General features: G+C 39.4%; 1 protein-coding gene across 1 annotated transcript in view; it reads left to right on the top strand.

Moving 5' to 3' along the window:
* Positions 1-23,078, top strand: part of ano8b (anoctamin 8b) — a 136,478-nt gene that overhangs the window by 75,847 nt on the left and 37,553 nt on the right. Inside the window, exons 3-9 of the mRNA XM_061975852.2 lie at positions 2,357-2,489; positions 11,897-12,035; positions 17,526-17,622; positions 17,697-17,813; positions 17,887-18,014; positions 22,194-22,355; positions 22,439-22,591. Of these exons, the coding sequence (XP_061831836.1) occupies positions 2,357-2,489; positions 11,897-12,035; positions 17,526-17,622; positions 17,697-17,813; positions 17,887-18,014; positions 22,194-22,355; positions 22,439-22,591 (929 nt within the window). The remainder of the gene's footprint in view (positions 1-2,356; positions 2,490-11,896; positions 12,036-17,525; positions 17,623-17,696; positions 17,814-17,886; positions 18,015-22,193; positions 22,356-22,438; positions 22,592-23,078) is intronic.

The following is a 23,078-nucleotide window of genomic DNA, read 5'->3' as shown; positions in this document are numbered from 1 at the left end:
GTGTTTAGTTTGTCCAATTATATTAAAGTACAGTGCATAACCTTTTCAACATAATTATACCAAATTATTGTGTGAACAGGCTTCTCCCTAATTACTGAGAGATATGTATGTAATAAAATGTAATGGGTTGAGCAATTATGAAAATAACAGACCATAAGAGGATGAACATGGTTCTCAAAGAATATTATATTGTAATCAAAATGCACTAGTCATGCTCTTTAGGGATATCATACAAATCAGGGGTTTCCAAAGTGTCTTTTAAAAATACATTTGAACAGGAAAGCTAAAATACATTGAAAAAAATAATAGGGAAATGCGAGAATAAAGTCGAAATACTTTTGTAAATAAAGTTATAACATTAAGAGAAAAAGGTTATCTTCTAACTGCGATGAGGTGGCGACTTGTCCAGGGTGTACCCCGCCTTCTGCCCGTATGCAGCTGTGATAGGCTCCAGCAACCCCCGCGACCCCGAAAGGGACAAGCGCTAGAAAATGGATTAGGTTGGATAAGAGGATGAACATGGTTCTCAAATAATATTATATTGTAATCAAAATGCACTAGTCATGCTCTTTAGGGAAATTAAAATGGATGGATCGTTATCTTACGAAAAAATTGTAATGTATCAACAATAACGTGGAATTTATATACTTAAAATAGGATTATGAGATAAAATATTTTATTTTAAAAGCATAATTTAAAAATATAATATACATATATATAAAATATATATACATCTATACATATAAAATATCTAATAAATGAATAAATATATTTAAATAAATACTTTTATTTCAAACAAGTTAGGATAAAAACGAAAGTTTGGGAAAAAGTCAAATTCTTAAAAGAAACAAGTTGTCATTATACAACAGTAAAGTTGTAATATTATGGGATGAAAAAAACATTTTAGATTATGTTATAGAAAACAAAAGTTTTTTTAAAGTTGTAATGCTATGAGATAAAAACAGAACAACAAATTAAATTGCAACTTCTGGTAAAATTATGGGAAAAAGTTATAATATTACAACATAACATCCCAATATTGTTGGAATACATTTTTTAGAATTTTAACAAAATAAAGGAAATATTTGTAATTTGAAAAAAACAGCAAATAGGGATAATTTTTGAGAATAAAATATTAGTAGGGTAATGTCATAATATTGAGACAAAAAGTTGTAATCTCATGAGAAAAAAGTTGTAATTTAAAGAAAACTTTTTTTTAAAGTTGTATCATTATGAGAGACAAACAAAACCAACATTAAGTTGCAACTTTTGGTTGGGAAGAAGATATAATAACAATACAGTCAATATATTGTGGGAATACATTTGGTATATAATGAGCAAACAAAATTAAATATTTGTACCAGTAAATGACGAAAAACAGCGAACAGGAAATAAAATTGTGGTCGTTTTCAGAGAATAAAGTATTGTAGGGTAATGCCATTATATTAAGAAGAAATGTTTTCTTTTTTACAACAATAAAGTGGTTTATTAGGAGATTTTTTTTTTAATGTTAGAGGAAAACTAAATCTTATTTTAAAGATTTTTTTTTTAAGCTGGCATGCTAAAAGGGAACAAAACAACAAAATGTGTTGCAATTTTTGGAAAAAATTGTTTGGAATAAAGTTATATTATCACAACAATAACGTCAAAATATTATGAACAAAAACAGAATTGACGAGAAGAAAGTTTAAATATTTGTAAATTTAAAAAGAAAACAGCAAAATAGAGTGTAATAAAAGTATAATATAAAGAGCAGAAGTTAATATTAGTAATACGCTTTGTCAACTACAATACAAAGCTGAGATGTTTTTTATTATTAATTTATCTTAGCATATTTACAAAAAGTAAAATATTAAAGTGGGTGCCCACATCTATAGATATTTTAGTATGTGACTCTTGGTGAAAAAGTTTGGACACCCCTGATATAAATGGTTATATTTTTGGTATTGATTTATTCAAAACATGCATACGGTTACAATGTGGGACATCATATATTTACAGTTTCACATTCAAACATGTCTAAAATGTCTGAAAATGGTCATGGGAATAACAGGTCTTGAAAAGGTCATGGAAAAGCTTTGACCTCTCGTCTGGGTAATCGTGGGAAGGAACATGCTACTGCAAATTCAATTCTCATAGCCATAGGCTGAAAGTCAGTGAACAGTGTTTCCAACAAGTTTAAATCCACAAAGCGTTTGAGGAAGCGCAGCAGAGTAGTTTGTTTGTACATCACTTAACCTCCAGCTGCTTCTTCAGCACATAGGGACAGACGGCATGAGTACTTGGTAGCTCTGTGCACAGAGGTGCGTGCATGGGGCTACTTGAAAAATGTATTTTTATCTTTCATCTCCACCAGATACTACAGATGACCACACGTTGCTATGGCTACTCAACCACATCCGGCTGGGGATTCCAGAGCTCATCATTCAAATTCGTCATCATAAGCACACGCATGTCTACGCATTCTTCGTCACCGCCACCTATGAGAAGTAAGAACTCGCAAAGGAGGTTGTATTGGATTCTTTGCAATTATGATTGTTTTGGAAAATTTGGGGAAAAGTCTTAAATAGTCTCATATTGTCACAATGTATACGGTTGCACTTAAAGAGGAACTACACTTTTTTTTCTAGAATTTCACCTACCGTTCAAAATCATAATGGAAGACAAGAGAACACGTCATTTTTTTTTTAAGGATTTTAACGATGATAAAAATCGCTTGAAAATGGGAGTCACTGTTGTAGCCCTCAAATCCCTCAAAAACAACTTCAAAATACCCTACATCAACGTTTTATACACACACTGCAAGTATATACCGTATTTTTCGGAGTATAAGTTGCTCCGGAGTATAAGTCGCACCGGCCGAAAATGCATAATAAAGAAGGTAAAAAACATATATAAGTCGCATTTTTTGGGGAAGTTTATTTGATAAAACCCAACACCAAGAATAGACATTTGAAAGGCAATTTAAAATAAATAAAGAATAGTGAACAACAGGCTGAATAAGTGTACGTTATATGAGGCATAAATAACCAACTGAAAACGTGCCTGGTATGTTAACGGAACATATTATGGTAAGAGTCATTCAAATAACTATAACATATAGAACATGCTATACGTTTACCAAACAATCTGTCACTCCTAATCGCTAAATCCCATGAAATCTTATACGTCTAGTCTCTTACGTGAATGAGCTAAATAATATTATTTGATATTTTACGGTAATGTGTTAATAATTTCACACATAAGTCGCTCCTGAGTATAAGTCGCACCCCCGGCCAAACTATGAAAAAAACTGCGACTTATAGTCCGAAAAATACGGTATATAATGTAGTAACAGACACGTTCATAACAATATGTAATATGTACAATATTTACCAAATGTTGATCATTTTAATGATCTGCCATGTCTAGTAATCATGGCAGAATTGATAACAGACAACGAAGACGACTATTTTTGGACAAATGAGGATTCACAATGTTATATTTTTGTAGCTGAATATACTGAGAATGAACTACTGCTTCTAGAAGCGAGCACAAAAAAAGGTGAGACGTTGGAGCAGACGGAAGCCGAGAGACTGAGGTGAAAGTGACTTGACGCTATAAATGTGGAATTTGGAGACAAGCTATTTTGACATAAATGAAGTGCTTACCCAAATAAACCTGAAAAAACGTCCCCAGCCAGCTGGACTAAACGCACAACTGTCCATCGAGTAAGTCACTTTGATATTGATCATGATACACGCAGCACGTCATGCGTGTTATTAAAACTACAGTGCATACTCTGTCTGGCTAGCTGTGTACAATCAAAACATAATACTTTACAGATAATGTAATATGATTGTTCCTGTTTTTTGGTCAGTTAGATTGGTGTCCTATGGCGGTGTTGTGCATTACAAATTTAAACATGTTTCGTGTTGTCGTAGAAGCTCGCTTATCTCTTTCTGTAGTTAGCTTTTACGGCTAATACCGTAGCACGGCGATGTGTTACTAAGCTAGAAAAAGAGTTCTTCTCTGTTCGCTCTTACAATAACAATGTTGCTACGGCTTGGTTATTATACAGGTTACGGAACACAAATGAAGTATTGTTGACGATTTTTGAATGCATTTTTAAAGGGATTTAGAGGTAGAATTGATTGCTTCCATTAGCTGCATTGCTGGCTACCTGGAACGAGCCGATTTTTACATGTTATAATGCCAAAAAAAAAACTTTTGTCTTTTTGTCTCTTATAATAATTGTGAACGATAGGCAAAATTCCCCAAAAAAGTGCTGTTCCCCTTTAAGTTACATCCATTTTCTATACTTCATTAGCTTCATTAGTTAGCTGGAACCTATCCAAGCTGACTTGGCAGTGTTTCCTGCAGGACTGCAATCTATTTGATAAATATGTTTAGAAATACAAATGAACTTTCTTCTGATGCTTGTTAATATGGGATTGTTTTCAGTCTTGTTTAAAACTGCCTGTGAGTGCTTTTAGATAGGGAATGGGCCCACATTTGTTGAGAAGTGTCATACATGCTTTCATTTCAGAGCATCCAAAAGTCCCAATAAGACCAGAAAAAGGGCTCGAAAGTGCACGCGATTTCGCAATGCAATGTAGGGCCGCGGTAGCCATTTTTGATGACTTTTGTTTACATGCCTGTATTGTACCCGCGGTAATGTGCGAAAGAGCAACAAACTGGATTAAAATGGATTATACAAAGTTAAAAATCAATGGACCGTAACGAGACAAACTGTACCCTATTCCAGGCTCGCTACCTCCAAAAAATAAGTAAAATGCGTGAAATTGATCCATATGAGCACGTCCAATAGACACGAGATATGAGTAAGCTGCTGCCATTGTCGAAGCCACATTGGTCTAAATCTTGTCAACTGAGTCAATTTTGATACCAATTTCAAAATGCGAAGACTGTTAAGGCTCATTGTACTCCATTCACGGCTTTCATGTCTTCATGTGTTCGAGATGGAGTGGGGGTGCCCAGCCTCATTTTACAAGCAGGTTTCTCTGAAAAACAAGCCTATTATTACTTTTAAATACTTTGATCACTGTGCTACTGCTCCAAAAATAATACTCATTCATTTACTAGAAGTAAACAGACAAAATGCTTTTTTCCAAAATACTGTACGTTGTTTGCAGCCCGCAGCTAGCTTGGCTAACGACAGCTGCGTTTCCATTACCCGTGGAAATGCGCAAAACCTAAATATCGCAAAAAGAAACTGCTAATGGAAACACCCGTATTGCGAAAAACCTCTGAAATACCGCTAAAACATTTTTGCGCTCTCAAGAGGTGGTTTTTGAGATGTTTCGATATTGAAGTGTTTTGCAAAAGCATGATGGAAACACTTTTTTGGCATTTAGAGAGCACCTAAACACCGAACCAGATGGGCGCCAATGCAGGACAACTGGGGCAGACGGGTCGTCTTGGTCTCGTTTCCGATCGGTCGGCCAGGGGCGAGCGAGACGGCACCACCGTACCGGGCCGTCTCTCAAGTACCTTCGCCGCAATAAAGGCCGACCCGCAGGCTCGGAGAGACCCACATTCCCGAACCATGTAAGGGGGCCGTAAGGACGTTGCCTTTGAGTGATCACCCGCTGCCTTTGTTTTCTATTGACATCACCGAGCAATGGCTGCAATATCTTCCTCAAAGTGAAGTCTCAAGGGATGAGATTTTACGTGAATTGCGGCTCATGACGCAAAACACTCTTTAATGGAAACACCAACAAGTCGCAAATGTACTTGAGCACCAATTTTAGAAATATAGCTTTTATTTTGCGAAAAACTGCAATGGAAACACAGCTACGGACAGCCAACTAAATGCTACGTTTGAAACAGCATAAAACATGCTTTGATCAGAGATGTCCGACAATGTATTTTTTGCCGGTAGCCGATATTCCGATATCAACCGATATTCCGATATATACAGTCGTGGAATTAAAACACATTATTATGCCTAATTTTGTTGTGATGCCCCGCTGGATGCATTAAACAATGTAACAAGGTTTTCCAAAATAAATCAACTCAGGTTATGGAAAAAAATGCCAACATGGCACTGCCATATTTATTATTGAAGTCACAAAGTGCATTATTTTTTTTAACATGCCTCAAAGCAGCAGCTTGGAATTTGGGACATGCTCTCCCTGAGAGAGCATGAGGAGGTTGAGGTGGGTGTGGTTGGGGAGTTGTTAGGGGCTAGCGGGGGGTATATATTGTAGCATCCCGGAAGAGTTAGTGCTGCAAGGGTTCTGGGTATTTGTTCTGTTGTGTTTATGTTGTGTTACGGTGCAGATGTTCTCATTCTTGTTTGGTGTGAGTTCACAGTGTGGCGCATATTTGTAACAGTGTTAAAGTTGTTCATACGGCCACCCTCAGTGTGACCTGTATGGCTGTTGATCAAGTATGCATTGCATTCACTTGTGTGTGTGAAAAGCCGTAGATATTATGTGATTGGGCCGGCACACAAAGGAAGTGCCTTTAAGGTTTATTGGCGCTCTGTACTTCTCCCTACGTCCGTGTACACAGCGGCGTTTTAAAAAGTCATAAATTTTACTTTTTTAAAACGATACCGATAATTTCCGATATTATATTTTAAAGCATTTATCGGCCGATAATATCGGCAGCCCGATATTATCGGACATCTCTAGCTTTGATTCAAACTTAGCCTTTTGAACACACCAACATGTACCAGAGGATGGCGTTAAAAGTCATGTTTGACCGTTTCACTGCTATCCAGGCTACTTACTGTCTCTCTATTAGCTCACTAACCCAAGTTCCTTGGCTTTGCTTTCAAGCTGGAATTGAGAATTATTTTCCCTTAAATGATCATGACAACCATTGTGTCAGTTAATGAAAATAACAAAACTTTAGCACAGTCTTCATTCAGCCATGTAAATAAGCTATTCAGATGCCAGCAAGACCCACAATGCACTGCGTTTACATCACACTTACAAGCCTTATACTTTTTTGCTAGTCATTTATTTAATTTTTTTTTCAAAAATTTAGAGGCGCCTAAATACTTGTTAAATATAGTGCCAAAGTCACTAAGTTGGCAACACTGAGCCCTCATACTATGTCTTCTTATTCTCTGGCAGACTGTCTTTATATTAGGTGGGTTAAAAGGCGGCATCACAATGCATACCGCCACCTATTGTACAGAGGTGTAACGGCAGGCTACATTCACAAATTCACATAATGTGCCCATGAAAAAGGGAAAACGTAGGCCTAAATCTATGAATGAATGTCTAATGGGCTGTCACAAATGAATGAATATACAGTATAGTGTTGTCCCGATATCAATAATTTGGTACCGGGACTTATGGTCCGGTGCAGCTAATATATGTAAACATACAGTATTTATTTATTCTAAAATTTGGTGGGTCCGGCCTAAATACCTGTGCGCTCTATTGTCTGGAAAGTACGGTATACAGTATGATGTTATGTTGTTTAAGCCAGGAATATTACTGCTGTTCTTCGTTGGTGTCGAGCAGCCCTAATTTATCATTGTGTTATATTTAGCTCACAGTCTTGACATAGCAAATCACCATGCAAGCTGCTGTGATGCCTCAGCATTATTCCTCTCCTTCTGGCCGCAGGTTGTTTAAGTTTCACGCAGCACCCAGGTGGAACTCTCTTGTTTGTTTGTAAGAAAGTGCCAGATGAGCCCAGGGACATTTTAATCTCAGCCTCGACCAAAGTGCATATTTAGAAATACACCCAAAGAGGTCAGGGTGGCACGCACGGTTCCATTTAGTCCTTCCTGCGCACTGTTGGCGGGAAATGGAATGAGATATAGCAAAATGGAAAGAAGCGAGGGAGTAAGAGCAAAGTTCCCTCTAAGGTGCGCGCCTGTGCAATTGCGCACTACTCAAGCGTCCTCTGCGCACAGCAAATCTATGCCACGCACAAAATCAAATAAAAAAATAAGCGCATAACAATTTTTGACACACGGACACGACAGAGAAAACAGTTTTCGTCATCATTGTTCAAATATTCTAACGTCTGTCGAGACGCTTTGAGGACATGAATTCCATTCATCACTTTACAGAGCAAAACTCTTTATTGTCGGCCATAAACACATCACCAAAACATTAGTAAAAAAATGATATCTAGCAAAACTGGTCATTTTCTGCAGTACAAACCAGACCAAAAGCAACTTTGTTATATCAACAGCAGCCGCTCGCTCTTTCTCACTTGCGCCAACACATGCACATATGGCACTTAGCTAGTGATGCGTTTACAGCCACACAAAAAGTCGGACAACTTTAACACCACACTTAAAATGTCATTCCAGGTCGTTACACTATGATTTACCAATCAAATGTGTGCTTATTCTAGTTTTATTTATTAGGAATCTTGATTTATAAATATTAATCATGAAATGCTGTTAGTATATTAAATACATACTAATAAAAATATATTTTTTACAAACAGGAAATTGCAGGAATGTACACATGATCCCCTGCTTACATCTCACTGTGCAACATGTGAATGTTTTAATGGGAACTAAATGCAATGTCTGAAAGGGGTACAAATTATTTCCAAAGCAGGACCTCCACCCAGACAAACAATACAAGTACACAGTTCATGAAAAACAATATTTTTTGTCATTGTCATTGTATGTGGGCCTAAACACTTATATTAGAAAATTATCTCAAGGAAATGACTGCTGTCATTTGATTATAATAATAAGAGAATATTGTCTGTCTATCTAGTGTTGGCCCTGATGTTGCTCACATGGGCTCCACTGAATGCTCAGGGAGTTTTTGCATTTGCTCACACACATGAAAAATTAGAGGGAACATTGAGTATGAGTCATAGGGGGTGGGGGGACAAGGAAGACGTCTGTTAATTCCATAGGAGGAAGGGTAGAGTTAGGTTTTAGATTAAATGCAATGGCAAAAAGATTTATGTGTGGCGTGAAGCACACACACTCTCTCTCTTTTGCACACACACCTGCTGTCAGAGATGTTGACCTACATTCAGGGAATTTAACCCAGAAACAATTATATCCTTTCATAGTCACCTTGATAGATAACATGTCCCTTATTACTGTATCCTCCTGATGGATTGTAAAAAAAAACTGCATAGGGCATGCATAATACACCGCGATGGAACCTGGATTGGCTGACTGACGTCAACATCGCCGGAATTGAAACCAAAATAAACATTACTTCCACTTTTAATTGTAACTTTCGCCTTAGACTGGTGAAGTGTCTTTCTAGTCTTGCCGTCCCGGGCCAAGAGATGACGTGGCTGCGTAGTTGGATCAAAAGAGACGTCAGAGACGCTTTGTTGAACAAAAAGTTGCTTATTACAAGGTCTGCAGTACCCGGAGGAATCGTAGTCAAAAGTGGAGGATTCCTAACTCGAGAAGCCAAACCATCAGTTTATATATTCCTTCTATACAGAACCTCCAGGTTCTGTAACAGCTTCTTCCCTCAGGCCGTAAGAGTCTTGAAGGCATCATAATAATCCCCTCAATTCCCCCCAAAAACGGATTAACTCGCTGGAATATAAATCAATCAATCAATCAATGTTTATTTATATAGCCCTAAATCACAAGTGTCTCAAAGGGCTGCACAAGCCACAACGACATCCTCGGTACAAAGCCCACATAAGGGCAAGGAAAAACTCACCCCAGTGGGACGTCGATGTGAATGACTATGAGAAACCTTGGAGAGGACCGCATATGTGGGTAACCCCCCCCCTCTAGGGGAGACCAAAAGCAATGGATGTCGAGTGGGTCTGACATAATATTGTGAGAGTCCAGTCCATAGTGGATCCAACATAATAGTAAGAGTCCAGTCCATAGTGGGGCCAGCAGGACACCATCCCGAGCGGAGACAGGTCAGCAGCGCAGAGATGTTCCCAGCCGATGCACAGGCGAGCGGTCCACCCCGGGTCCCGACTCTGGACAGCCAGCACTTCATCCATGGCCACCGGACCTGTGCCCCCCCCCTCCACAAGGAAAAGGGGAGCAGAGGAGAAAAGAAAAGAAACGGCAGATCAACTGGTCCAACAGGGGGGCTATTTAAAGGCTAGAGTATACAAATGAGTTTTAAGATGGGACTTAAATGCTTCTACTGAGGTAGCATCTCTAATTGTTACCGGGAGGGCATTCCATAGTACTGGAGCCCGAATAGAAAACGCTCTATAGCCCGTCAATATAACATACATCCATAAACGTGGATGCATATGCAAAAAGTGCAATATATTTATCTGTACAGTAATCTATTTATTTATTTATATCTGCACCTTATTGCTTTTTTATCCTGCACTACCATGAGCTAATGCAACGAAATTTCGTTTTTATCTGTACTGTAAAGTTCAAATTTGAATGACAATAAAAAGGAAGTCTAAGTCTAAGTCTGTTGCAGGATCCACATTATTTATCCTTGAAAGGCGAGGGGACTTGCCCAGACAAGAATGGTTTTGCTCTATTGTGGTGAAAAACAACTGTTTTTTTAAATACACTGGAGTGAGATCGCTGCCAGCACAACAACAGCCATTAGAATGGAGTTAATCTCGTTAGCATTCCATTCAGTCGTATCCGACTAGTCCAGGGTGTCTCCAGCCATGACCCTAATAAGAAGAAGCAGTATAACGATACTGATTCTAGGATTTCTTGCTTGAAATGCAAACAAAATGCTATGAACTGCATCCTCTTACAGTTCTGCCTCAGTTTAGTTTTTTTCCTCTCAACCTTTATATCGGTATGTTCCTGCCCAGTAAGCTGTGACACAAAAGCTCATGCTTTTCCTGCTATAATCCATCGTGGTGTTGAACACACATTGTGTTGTTCCTCCAAGAGCTGGAGGTGCATGATAGATGGATGTTGCAGACTCACCTAGGCTTTATTTGTGTGTTAGTGTGTGTGTGTGTGTGTGTGTGTAAGGACAAACATGTGAAGAGTAGAGGTGTGCTGACAGCGTGTAGGGAAAAGAAGATGTGCGGCTGCATTATTACTGCTGATTTCAGCCTCTGGGAAGGACAGAGGGTGAGGAGGAAAGGATGATAGGATAAAGGGGGGAGGAAAAGAGCCCGAGATATAAAAAGGATGAAGAGGGAGGGAGGATGAGGGCGGCAGGAAATAGAACGACTGGGGGGGTTGAAGGGAAATTAAGAAAGCACAGAAGACTCAGAAAAACAATCATTCTACAGAAGGAAAGCTCTGCCAGTGAATGTGACTGCAGTCATTTACAGCACCGGCAATTAACAGCCGACACAATAGCAGTGTGGCTGAGAGAATATTGCATTTTTGTTCAATATGCAATTATTGTTATCTTGGGGAAGCAGAAGTGAAGGCAGTTTGTTTGTATGCTCTCTTACACTACACTCACCATATACTGTAGACTTGTTTGCCTTTGTAGCTTTGTACAGTACATGCTAGTGTTGTCCCGGACTGTTGAACAACTTAAGTTGTACATCAAGCAAGAATGGGAAAGAATTCCACCTGAAATGCTTCAAAAATTGGTCTCCTCAGTTCCCAAACGTTAACTGAGTGTTGTTAAAAGGAAAGGCCATGTAACACAGTGGTAAAACTGCCCCTGTGACAACTTTTTTCACGATGTGTTGCTGCCATTAAATTCTAAATGAATGATTATTTGCACAAAAAAATAAGTTTGTCAATTCGAACATTAAATATCTTGTCTTTGCAGTTTATTCAAATTAATATAAGTTGAAAGGAATTTGCATATCATTGTATTCTATTTTTATTTACAATTTACACGACATGCCAACTTCACTGGTTTTGGGTTTTTTAAAAGTAATTGTTAATCCAAACAATATTTCGATATTAGAAAAATAATCCTAAAGAAAACAACAACCGACACTCTTCCTGTAGTGAGTTAGGGTATGTGGCAACAAAAACTGATCGACCTCTCACTGGGTTCTCCCGCAGCTTGTTACGAGGTGCTGAAGAAATGGGCCTTATGAAGGCGTTGAAACCCGAGTTCGGAGGAGGAACCCGGAGTTTCTCCTGCGAGGAAGACTACATCTACGAGAACATCGAGAGCGAGCTATGCTTCTTCACATCGCAGGTGAGTGCTCACATTCATGCCTGAACATAGCAGCGTTGCAGTGGAGCGGTAAGTGGGGACGATGTACCGGGTCCCCCATAGGGGGGACCTTGAATATTGTGGAGTTTGAAGATTTTTTTTCTGCCATTAAAATATGTAATGTGAAGAAAAAAAACATCATAAATGTTAATATAACATTAATATTGCCGTGAAAGTTAAATAACAAGGTTGCTTGTATCAAATTAACAATGTCTAAGAATACCTACACCCCCTGCAAAACCTAGTATGGAACACATGACTTGACACAGATGTCATAAAAGCTCATCCATAAGCATACACACACAGCACCATTATTTTGCAACAAGGATAATGTAACAGAAGAAAGGTATAACATTAAACATTTATCTGTGGCAGCATAAGAGAAATGATGTACAAGTTTTACTTTTGCATCTCATTGCACATAACTGTGTTGCGTTCAAAGACCCTCGATTAAAGTTACAAAAAGGAAGCATCACTAGTTTTTAAAGACAAGGGGAGACTTAACTCCCAAGAGACACAATAATAATAATACAATCATAATAATGATATATATATATAAATATACATACAGTCGTGGTCAAAAGTTTACATACACTTGTAAAGAACATAATGTCATGGCTGAAATAAGGTGCTTTTGGTAGCCATCCACAAGCTTCTGTTTGAATTTTTGACCACCCCTCTTGACAAAATTGGTACAGTTCAGCAAAATTAGTTGGTTTTCTGACATGGACTTGTTTCTTCAGCATTGTCCACATGTTTAAGTCAGGACTTTGGGAGTGCCCTTCAAAACCTTGATTATAGCCTGATTTAGCCAGTCCTTTACCACTTTTGACATGTGTTTGGGGTCATTGTCCTGTTGGAACACCCAACTGCACCCAAGACCCAACCTTTAGGTTGTCCTGAAGAATTTGGAGGTAATCCTCCTTTTTCATTGTCCCATTTACTCTCTATAAAGCACCAGCCCCATTGGCAGCAAAACAGGCCCAGAGCATAATACTAACACCACCATGCTTGATGGTAGGTATGGTGTTCCTGGGATTAAAGGCTTCACCTTTTCTCCTCCAAACATATCGCTGGGTATTGCGGCCAAACAGCTCAATTTTTGTTTCATCTGACCACAGAACTTTCCTCCAGAAGGTCTTATCTTTGTCCATGGAATGTCAGATGAAACAAAAATGTAGCTGTTTGGCCACAAACCCAGCAATATGTTTGGAGAAGAAAAGGTGAAGTAATCCCAGGAATACCATCCTACCGTCAAGCATGGTGGTGGTAGTATTATGCTCTGGGCCTTTTAGTCACCACTAGGAATGTAGTCGCAACATAAGTCAACAAAAACGGCCTGCAATAATAATCATCACGCCAACCAACAATTCAAAGCCAGATCATTACAATAGGACTAAATCCAGAGAGCAGGAGCAACACACGACACACCACCCTCATTCACCAAGCTGGGAGCAGATATTGGACCAGCTGTCTACTTCTGCTTTTGAATGAACATTTATGAACAGCAGTAACTTGGTTATATGAGTGGACCCTGATGCATGAATACATCAAAGTGGAACCGCTGTGCTTTGCGGTAGGCAGGCACTTAATTGGTGTTAACAAGCTGCAGTTGCAGAAGTAGGTACAATGTCAGAACTCTTCGGGGTGAAATGTTTGCAATGCAATCTGTTCGTAAGAGTGCAGAGGAGAAGTTGGCAGTGTTCACATTACAACAGATACCCTCACACGAAACACATGCTTTAGAGACAGAGGAGACAGCCATTCACACCGGACAGTCAAATCACAATAGCAAAACTTTGAGGAAGCCAACAAGACTGTAGGCTCAATTGATTTTACAGGGGCTGGTGAATACGTGTGGTGCACATTCAGGTGGAAGAAGAGAAGCCGCTGGAAGTGCTGGACGTGATCCACAGCAGGATAGGTGGACTTTATACCAATATGGACTTTGCTGGGCTCTACAGAAAATGGACCACTGATAGTTAACAGTGGCCTACAAATGTGAAACTACAACTACATAGAATAGAATAGAATAGAATGGACTTTATTGTCATTATATTTGCATATAACGAGATTAAGGACTCCAACTTAAGGTGCGGTAGTGGGAACAAATATGGGGTAAAAATAAATTACACAACCGGTAATAAAGAAAAAACTAACAATTGAAATAAACAGACTACTATCCAATAAAAATAATAAGCAATCATGTGCAATATACAAAACACTATAGAAATACAAAATACTGTACAATATACAGAACAAGACAAGAGTACCGGAGTAATAAATAACAATCAGTGTCGGACGTATTGCACTCAAAGGGTAATATTGCACTCGAAGGGTACTAGGGTAGGATATTGTATAGGGGTGAATTATTATTATAAGTTAGAGTTCAAGATGGTGACAGCTCTGGGAAAGAAGCTGTCTCTGAGCCTGTTTGTTCCGCCTCTGATGCACCTGTAGCGCCTGCCCGATGGTAGCAGGTCGAACAGGTGGAAGCCAGGGTGTGTGCTGTCCTTGGTCCTTGTCCATTATAAACCAGGTCAGCAGCGACAACAAAGTTAGGACTACACTCAAGCAACTATTTATTTGCCACCAAGACACATCTACCATTAAGAGATCTTGCTGTGACAACCCCAAATAGGAACACTTTGATACAGCGACCTCACCACCTGACAAGGAGGCTCCTGGTAGACTTGCTGTTTTTTCCACTGAACAAACAGCACGCAGCATAAAGAACACAAAGGACATGATTTGGTACAGCCAACCCATTCTGTCCTACGTTTACCAGCTCCGGTGCCGGTTTACCTCCACGGAGGTGATGATGTGCAACACGGCAGACAGGCGTTGGAGCGCTAGATGACCAGTACAACAAGGTCTGGAGTAGCTACAACAACTTCGAGGAAGCTCACAGGAGCGTGAAGAGCTGCAAGGAGAAGAAGGAGCAGCAGCTAACATTGTTGCAGACCAGGATGAACAGTTTTATTTCAACAGCAGCCGAGAGCAAGTACCGAGGCCGCCATTCAGGAAGACGAAGAGGAGGAGTTACGTCGGCCACAACATCTTCCCTGAGGACGCCGGCAATCAGCACATCAGGTCCTGGCCATGGACAAGCCATGGCAGAATCAGCAGATGGCCACAGAGGATCAGCTTTTAGCAAATCTTCAGAGGCACTTAGAGACATCTAAAAGACGTTCCATAAGGCAGTGTTTTTCAACCTTTTTTGAGCCGAGGCACATTTTTTTTCATTGAAAATATCCGGAGGCACACCACCAGCAGAAATCATTAATAAATGAAACTCAGTTGACAGTAAAAAGTTGTTGTTGCAATTTTTGGATATGACTTTAAACCATAAGCAACCATGCATCACTATAGCTCTTGTCTCAAAGTAGATGTACTGTCACGACCTGTCACATCACGCTGTGACTTATTTTGAGATTTTTCCTGTGTGTAGTGTTTTAATTCTTGTCTTGCGCTCCTATCTTGGTGGCTTTTCCTGTTTTGTTGGTGTTTTCCTGTAGCAGTTTCATGTCTTTCTTAAATGCTATTCCCCTCATCTTTGTTTTTATCAATCAAGACTATTTAAGTTGTTGCTATCCTTCTTTGTGGAGACATTGTTGATTGTCATGTCAAGTTCGCATGTACTTTGTGGACGACGTCTTTGCTCCACAGTAAGTCTTTGCTGTCGTCCAGCATTCTGTTTTTGTATACTTTGTAGCCAGTTCAGTTTTAGTTTCATTCTGCATAGCCTTCCCTAAGCTTCAATACCTTTTCTTAGGGGCACTCACCTTTTGTTTATTTTTAAGTATTAGATACAACGACAAACCGTTGTCGTTTCACACAACGTGTTCCCGACATCTACAAAGCAATTAACTACCGGCTGCCACCTACTGATATTGAAGAGTATAACACGGTTACTCTGCCGAGCTCTAGACAGCACCAACACTCAACAACGGCACATAATTTGCAGATTATAATTACTGGTTGGCAAAAAATATTTTTAACCCAAATAGGTGAAATTACATAATCTCCCACGGCACAGTGGTTGAAAAACACTGCCATAAGGAACCTGAAGGGAATAAAGGATCTGTTGATAGAGGTCAATACTGCTCTCCATAAAAACAGTGTGAACTACCTTTTTTTTTTCCTTTTAAAGAATCTCCTGGTCTACTTTTTCTTGACAATTTGAATATTTTAAACATTTTAACTGACTGAATTCTGTCAATGGGCATCTATGTTATAAGGACGGCCAGAAGAAAATGACTTTATGTGAAATTTTGCCTTTCTTGTATATGTCTGCTATTTTTTATTTGTAATTATTGTGGAACCAATTATTAGAAGCTGGCATGTAAGAGACATAATTAAGTTCTTTGTTGTAGTGTGTGTGGGGCATGTGTGTCTGTCAGGTTTGAGTAGGAACTAGTCACCTGGACAGGGGATTGGCTGTGACATAACGTAATTCAGGGAGTATTTAGGCAGCGTCCATATACCTGTTATATAGGACATGGGAAACAAGAGAGAGGAAGGAATACACTTATCATACTTTTGTTGACCACTTTGTAATCACTTTATTTTTGATCATACCATTCACATCTGCTTACTTCACCAACACCTGTATTAAGATCACCTCAACTGCACTCTGGATCTCGGCGTATTTCATCAGGAATAGCTCCTCATTCAAACTTGGAACTAATTTGTGCCCACCTCTCAGCATTCACTAGGAATTGTGGGCATATCAATATATATATATTGTAATATGATTCGTCACTGATGATAATCCTACATGAATCAGATAATTTCTATTTAACACTATGAAGTAAAGGGAGACTTGGCATATTTGTAATCACATTTAAGTGAATAATGACATGTTTGATTACTTAAATTGATATTCTGGCCACTTTATATTGAATTTTGTGGCACTTTTTTGTAAAACAAACCTTTTTTTTTTTTTTTTTAAACACAAACAAGTTATTTAGGGGGTTATCTAGATATATTCTAGAGACTATAAAAATGGGACCCATTACCTCCCTGCTTGGCACTCAGCATCAAGGGTTGGAATTGGGGGTTACAGTAAATCACCAAAATGATTCCCGTGCTGCTCACTGCTCCCCTCACCTCCCATGGGGTGATCAAGGGTGATAAGTCAAATGCAGAGAATAATTTAGCCATACCTAGTGTGTGTGTGACAATCATGGGTACTTTAACTTAACTTATATGTCGATCCTATATTTCAAAAGTCAAAAACCTAATTATGGTTTGTAGATGTGTTTAAAAATGCTGGTTTAAGCCAAATTCATGGAATAATGACTTTTTTAGTGGATGTAAACATACTAAGTGTGTGTATGGGGCGACGGCGTTGGGTTTAGGGTAGGATGGGGGAGCTCTGATGCAGTCTTGTGTACGGGGACCCAGAACCTGGTGCTACGCCCCTGATTAGGACATGTAACACATCGCTTGATTGTGCTCTCTCATCAGGAGCGGCAGAGCATCATTAAATACTGGCTGGATAATCTACGAGCCAAACATGGGGAGGTGCTTCATAACATCAACTTCATGGAAGGTCAACCAATCAGTAAGCTGATTTCTAATATTGATTTATTGTGTCTTCTTAGACTTAGACAAGCCATGCCAAATATTTTTTTCTAGTTCCGGAGCTGAGTGCACGAGGTGTGATTCAGCAGGTGTTTCCCCTCCATGAGCAGCGGGTCCTGAGTCAGCTGATGAAGTCTTGGGTCCAAGCAGTTTGTGAAAAACAGCCCTTAGGTCAGTGGAAGCTTACACAAAGCTCAGAAAGGACTAAATGTTCTTTTATTTGCATGTTTTGTTTTCTTTACAGATGATATCTGTGACTATTTTGGGGTAAAGATAGCCATGTATTTTGCCTGGCTGGGGTTTTACACCACCTCCATGTTGTATCCTGCTGTGATCGGCTTCGTGCTGTGGATGCTCACTGAGGCGGATCAGGTGAGACTTTCTCACATGTTGGCAACAATTACATTATATTTCAGTATCCACGGCCCAGTTTTTCAAAAAGTGTAATCTGGATCTTAATTATTCTAAATTTGAAATCCCCTTTTTTGCTATCCTGGGTCGACTTAATCCATTACTTGTATCGCAGTTGTTCAAAGCAAAGTTGGATTGGACCACATTTATCCAGATTAGGGATGTCCCGATCCAGGTTTTTGCACTTCCGATCCGATACGATATTGTTTTTGCACTTCCGATCCGATACCGATACTGACCGATACCGATACTGACCGATACCGATACTGGCCTATCCGAGCATGTATTCAAGTTTAAAGTTATTTAGCCTACTTAGTTGTCAGAATCATGTTGAAAAGGGTTTTAGTACTCTTGATAACAACTAGCCAGCTGAATTAGGGGAGTTTGAATAATACACAATGGTTGGTAACAAGAAACTGACCTGTTTATTCAAGGATAAACACAAAATAGACAAAATTATACATGACAAACAGAAATGGCATCATTGAACTAGAGCTGGGCGATAAGGCCTTTTTTTAATATTGCAATATTTTAAGGCCATATTGCGATACACGATATATATCTCGATATTTTGCCTTAGCCTTGAATGAACACTTGATGCATATAATCACAGCAGTATGATGATTCTATGTGTTTTGATTGATTGATTGAGATTTTTATTAGTAGGTTGCACAGTGAAGTACATATTCCGTACAATTGACCACTAAATGGTAACACCCGAATAAGTTTTTCAACTTGTTTAAGTCGGGGTCCACTTAAATTGATTCATGATACAGATATATACTATCAGATATATACTATCATCATAATACAGTCATCACACAAGATAATCACATTGAATTATTTACATTATTTATAATCCGGGGTGTGGAGGGGGGCGCCGGATGTAAGTGTCAAAAAGACAGTCAAAAGAGTTTGATATGAGAATAAATCTAAAGTTAAAATATAGGGTAGAAATGCACCCATTTGCAGGAAATGTAGTCTTGATTTTCAAATTTTCTTTCAAGGCTTGCATGTCTACATTAAAACATTCTTCTTCATACTGCATTAATATATGCTACTTTTAAACTTTCATGCAGAGAAGGAAATCACAACTAAAAAAATCACTAATTTTTTCATACGGTGTTGATGTGGGAATTTTTGCCTCGGCATTTTGATGGTGTGGGCGTGTGGCACCGAATGGAGATAAGCGTCTCGACAGACGTTACAATATTTGAACAATGATGACGAAAACTGTTTTCTCTGTCGTGTCCGTGTGTCGAAAATTGTTATGCGCTTATTTTTTTATTTGATTTTGTGCGTGGCATATAATTGCTATGCGCAGAGGACGCTTGAGCAGTGCGCAATTGCACAGGCGCGCACCTTAGAGGGAACGTTGGTCACCCGGCTGCGCTAGCATCACAGCTAACGTTAGCCATGCTGCTACCTCTCTGCTGGGAAAGGACGTATACGTATGTGACGTATGACGTGACAGTACGTGACGTGTGTAAAAGGTGCGCTTGCTGTCTGTGAGAGGGAGACACAGAAAAGAGTGAGAAGAGCCTGTCGTGTAATGCCAGCAGCTAAAAGCAACTGCGTGAGAATCCACAGACCTGTGGATGTGTTGAAGGTGTGCTGGAAAATGCGGAACGGAAATTAGGGAGCAGCAGAAAAGTGGAATGTATTATTTAAATCGGTGCGTTGGAAAACACGGACCGGAGGTTTTTTTTTAAACTGGATCTGGATCGGCATTTTCCCATGCCTTACCGATACGCATTTTTTGGCAAATATCGGCGGCCGATCCGATCCAAATATCGGATCGGGACATCCCTAATCCAGATCCAAACTTTTCACAATGACCAAATTTGGATAATGAGTGCTCAAAATAGACTGCGTATCACTCTTAACCCCGGGTTTTCACTGGATGCGTAATGGCTGCTGAAGTAGCGCAGACTTTTTCGAAATCTTGCAAATCCGCGCGTAATCACATAATGGAACGTAACGGCGGCTGAACGGCAACACGGCAAAACCCCTCAACCTTTGCCTCGCACCAATGCCCCCCGACTTGACTTGACTCATGGAAAAGGCGACAGTGTGGCCTTAGAGAACGACAACTTTATTTTTTTTTTGTAGCAAGCAACAACACAACAGTAACATCATCCCTTGCGAGCGTTGTGTGTACACACACACACACACACACACACACACACACACACACACACACACACACACACACACACACACACACACACACACACACACACACACACACACACACACACACACACATCTCAATTAACTCTCGCTAACCACTTCCCTGCTTCCCCGACCCCGGTATCACCTGGTATTTGACATAGGACCCCAAATAGCTGTCCAGGATATGCCTGTAATATGACTATTTGATTTTCGACCTAAAGAATTAGCATGTCCTCATTTATTTTTTGTCAACAAGGTGAAATTACATCATAAAAATGTTGACAAGTTAACGGCAAGTCCGTCCGTTTTCAAAGTGTAGAATACGATCCGCCTTAAACAATGAGTATTTTATTTTGTAAGTACACCGAAAAATGTGTTTGGTGTTTGGGCATGACTTCCTGTCCTACACAATCACATTTGAGCTAAATAGAGCCGTGCGGCGACTTACAAAAATTTTAGTTCTGCGTATATTTAGCGCAGGGATGCGGTATGGCACCGGCTTTGCGGCGCCGTGCGCAGGGGATCCGCCAGCAATGGAAACTGACACATTGACTAGAATGGAATCAAAAAGAGTCTGCTGCCGTGGCTGTCCTGCAGCCGTTACGAATCCAGTGAAAATCCGAGGTAAGGCTGTTAGGTGTGTAAAAAAACCAGTAAGAATAGACAACTTGGGTTCACTCAAAGTGTAATAATTTTTTTTTTTTAACAAAAAGAAAACACAGAAATTTGAAATACCGCATTTTCAATATCTATTGACCAACCAGATCATATAAAAAAAAGCGAGAGAAAAAAGAGCGAATATACATTACATGTGTTTCAAATTAAAACTTCAAATTTAAACATGAAAAAGGCAAAACACAGATGCCATTGTAATAAAACTATTTTTGAACACAGATATTTGAATGTGTCTGTAAATATTACAGGTAGAGATGTCCGATAATATCGGACTGCCGATATTATCGGCCGATAAAAGCTTTAAAATGGAATATCGGAAATTGTCGGTTTCAAAAAGTTATTTTTTTTATTTTTTTTTGTCCAGCTTCTCAGGCAAATCATATAGTTGATGTAGATGCCCATATCAGCTGTTCAGATTGAGCTCAGTTTATAATTTCCTGTTTTACAGTATGCCAGGCAGTCTTGCACTAAAGGAGGACTATGTTATTGTTTACTTTATTACTCTAGTATACTCTGGACTGAAGCTGTGTGCCTTCATTGTTTTTGTAGCTGTTGTTTTGAGGCATGTTTAAAAAAAATAAAAAAAATTATGCACTTTGTGAAAGTCAAAGTATAGTATTTCCCACAGTTGTAGTGAATATCAGGATTATCTCAGGGTGAGCATGTCCCAAATTCCAAGCTGCTGTTTTGAGGCATGTTAAAAAAATAATGCACATAATAAATATGACAGTGCCATGTTGGCATTTTTTTCCGTAACTTGAGTTCATTTATTTTGGAAAACCTTGTTACATTGTTTAATGCATCCAGCGGGGCATCACAACAAAATTAGGCATAATAATGTGTTAATTCCACGACTGTATATATCGGTATTGGTTGATATCGGAATCGGTAATTAAGAGTTGGACAATATCGGAATAACAGATATCGGCAAAAAAGCCATTATCGGACATCTCTAATTACAGGTCCAATTAAAGTTTGCATTGAATACTTTGACAGCTTTTGAGAGGATTATATTATTTCTACCTTACTGGTCTTAATTATGATTTCAAAGCAAGTTATCTATGATTTGTAGGTTGAAAAAAAAAAATATATATATATATACACACCGGTATAGACGATTACGAATTAATAATACTATAAATTCACTGTTACAATTGGCTATCTGAGGACAGCCATAATTGCAATGTGGCCCTCAGTGAAAATGAGTTAGACATCCCTGATGTAGGCTTAAGACATGGACGCTGTCTATGATTTATAAAGCTTGACTGTTTTTTCTTGTGTGTTTATCAGACCAGCCGTGACATCTGCTGCGTGGTCTTTGCGCTCTTCAACGTGGTGTGGGCCACTTTGTTTCTTGAACGGTGGAAGAGAAGGGGGGCGGAGCTGGCTTACAAATGGGGAACCCTGGACCCGCCTGCCGAATCCCTGGAGGAACCTCGTCCTCAGTTCCGGGTCTGAAATAGTCCAACCCTTCGTAATATCATCTTTTATCTTATCTTTTACTCAATTGAATGCCTTTCTCTATGTCTGGACAGGGGGTCAAGCGCTGTAGTCCCGTCACCGGATGTGAGGAGTTCTACTATCCACCGTGGCGGAGACGCGTGTTCAGGTGGCTGGTCAGCTTGCCCATCTGTCTTCTCTGTCTCTGTTTTGTCTTCCTGGTCATGCTCATCTGCTTTGAGCTGCAGGTCAGTCACCTCCCATTAAATGATGATATACTTTGCATCTGTCCATTTCAATGTCACTGAATGAAAACGACATTTTCAAACAGCCTTATAACTGGATAGTTTGACTCTGAGTATATGCATTTCAAATCAAGTCAAAAGTTATTTATATAGCACTTTTCATACACAGGCAAGTGGCAAACACAAAGTGCTATACAAAAGGAAAAAAAAGAGAAAAAGAGTAGAAAACGCACGCAACTTTCTTTTTTTTTGTAGCAAGCAACAAGACAACAGTAACATCATCCCTTGCGAGCGTTGTGTGCACACGCGCGCGCGCACACACACACACACACACACACACACACACACACACACACACACACACACACACACACACACACACACACACACACACACACACACACACACACACCACTATTGACAAAAACAAACATGGAATGGCACTGAGGATTTGAGGACAAACACAACCTTTGAGGCGTCGACACTGGAG

The sequence above is a fragment of the Nerophis lumbriciformis genome, linkage group LG14, assembly GCF_033978685.3.
Source record: "Nerophis lumbriciformis linkage group LG14, RoL_Nlum_v2.1, whole genome shotgun sequence".
NCBI classification, from domain to species: domain Eukaryota; kingdom Metazoa; phylum Chordata; class Actinopteri; order Syngnathiformes; family Syngnathidae; genus Nerophis; species Nerophis lumbriciformis.
This window is presented reverse-complemented; position numbering and strand designations above follow the sequence as displayed.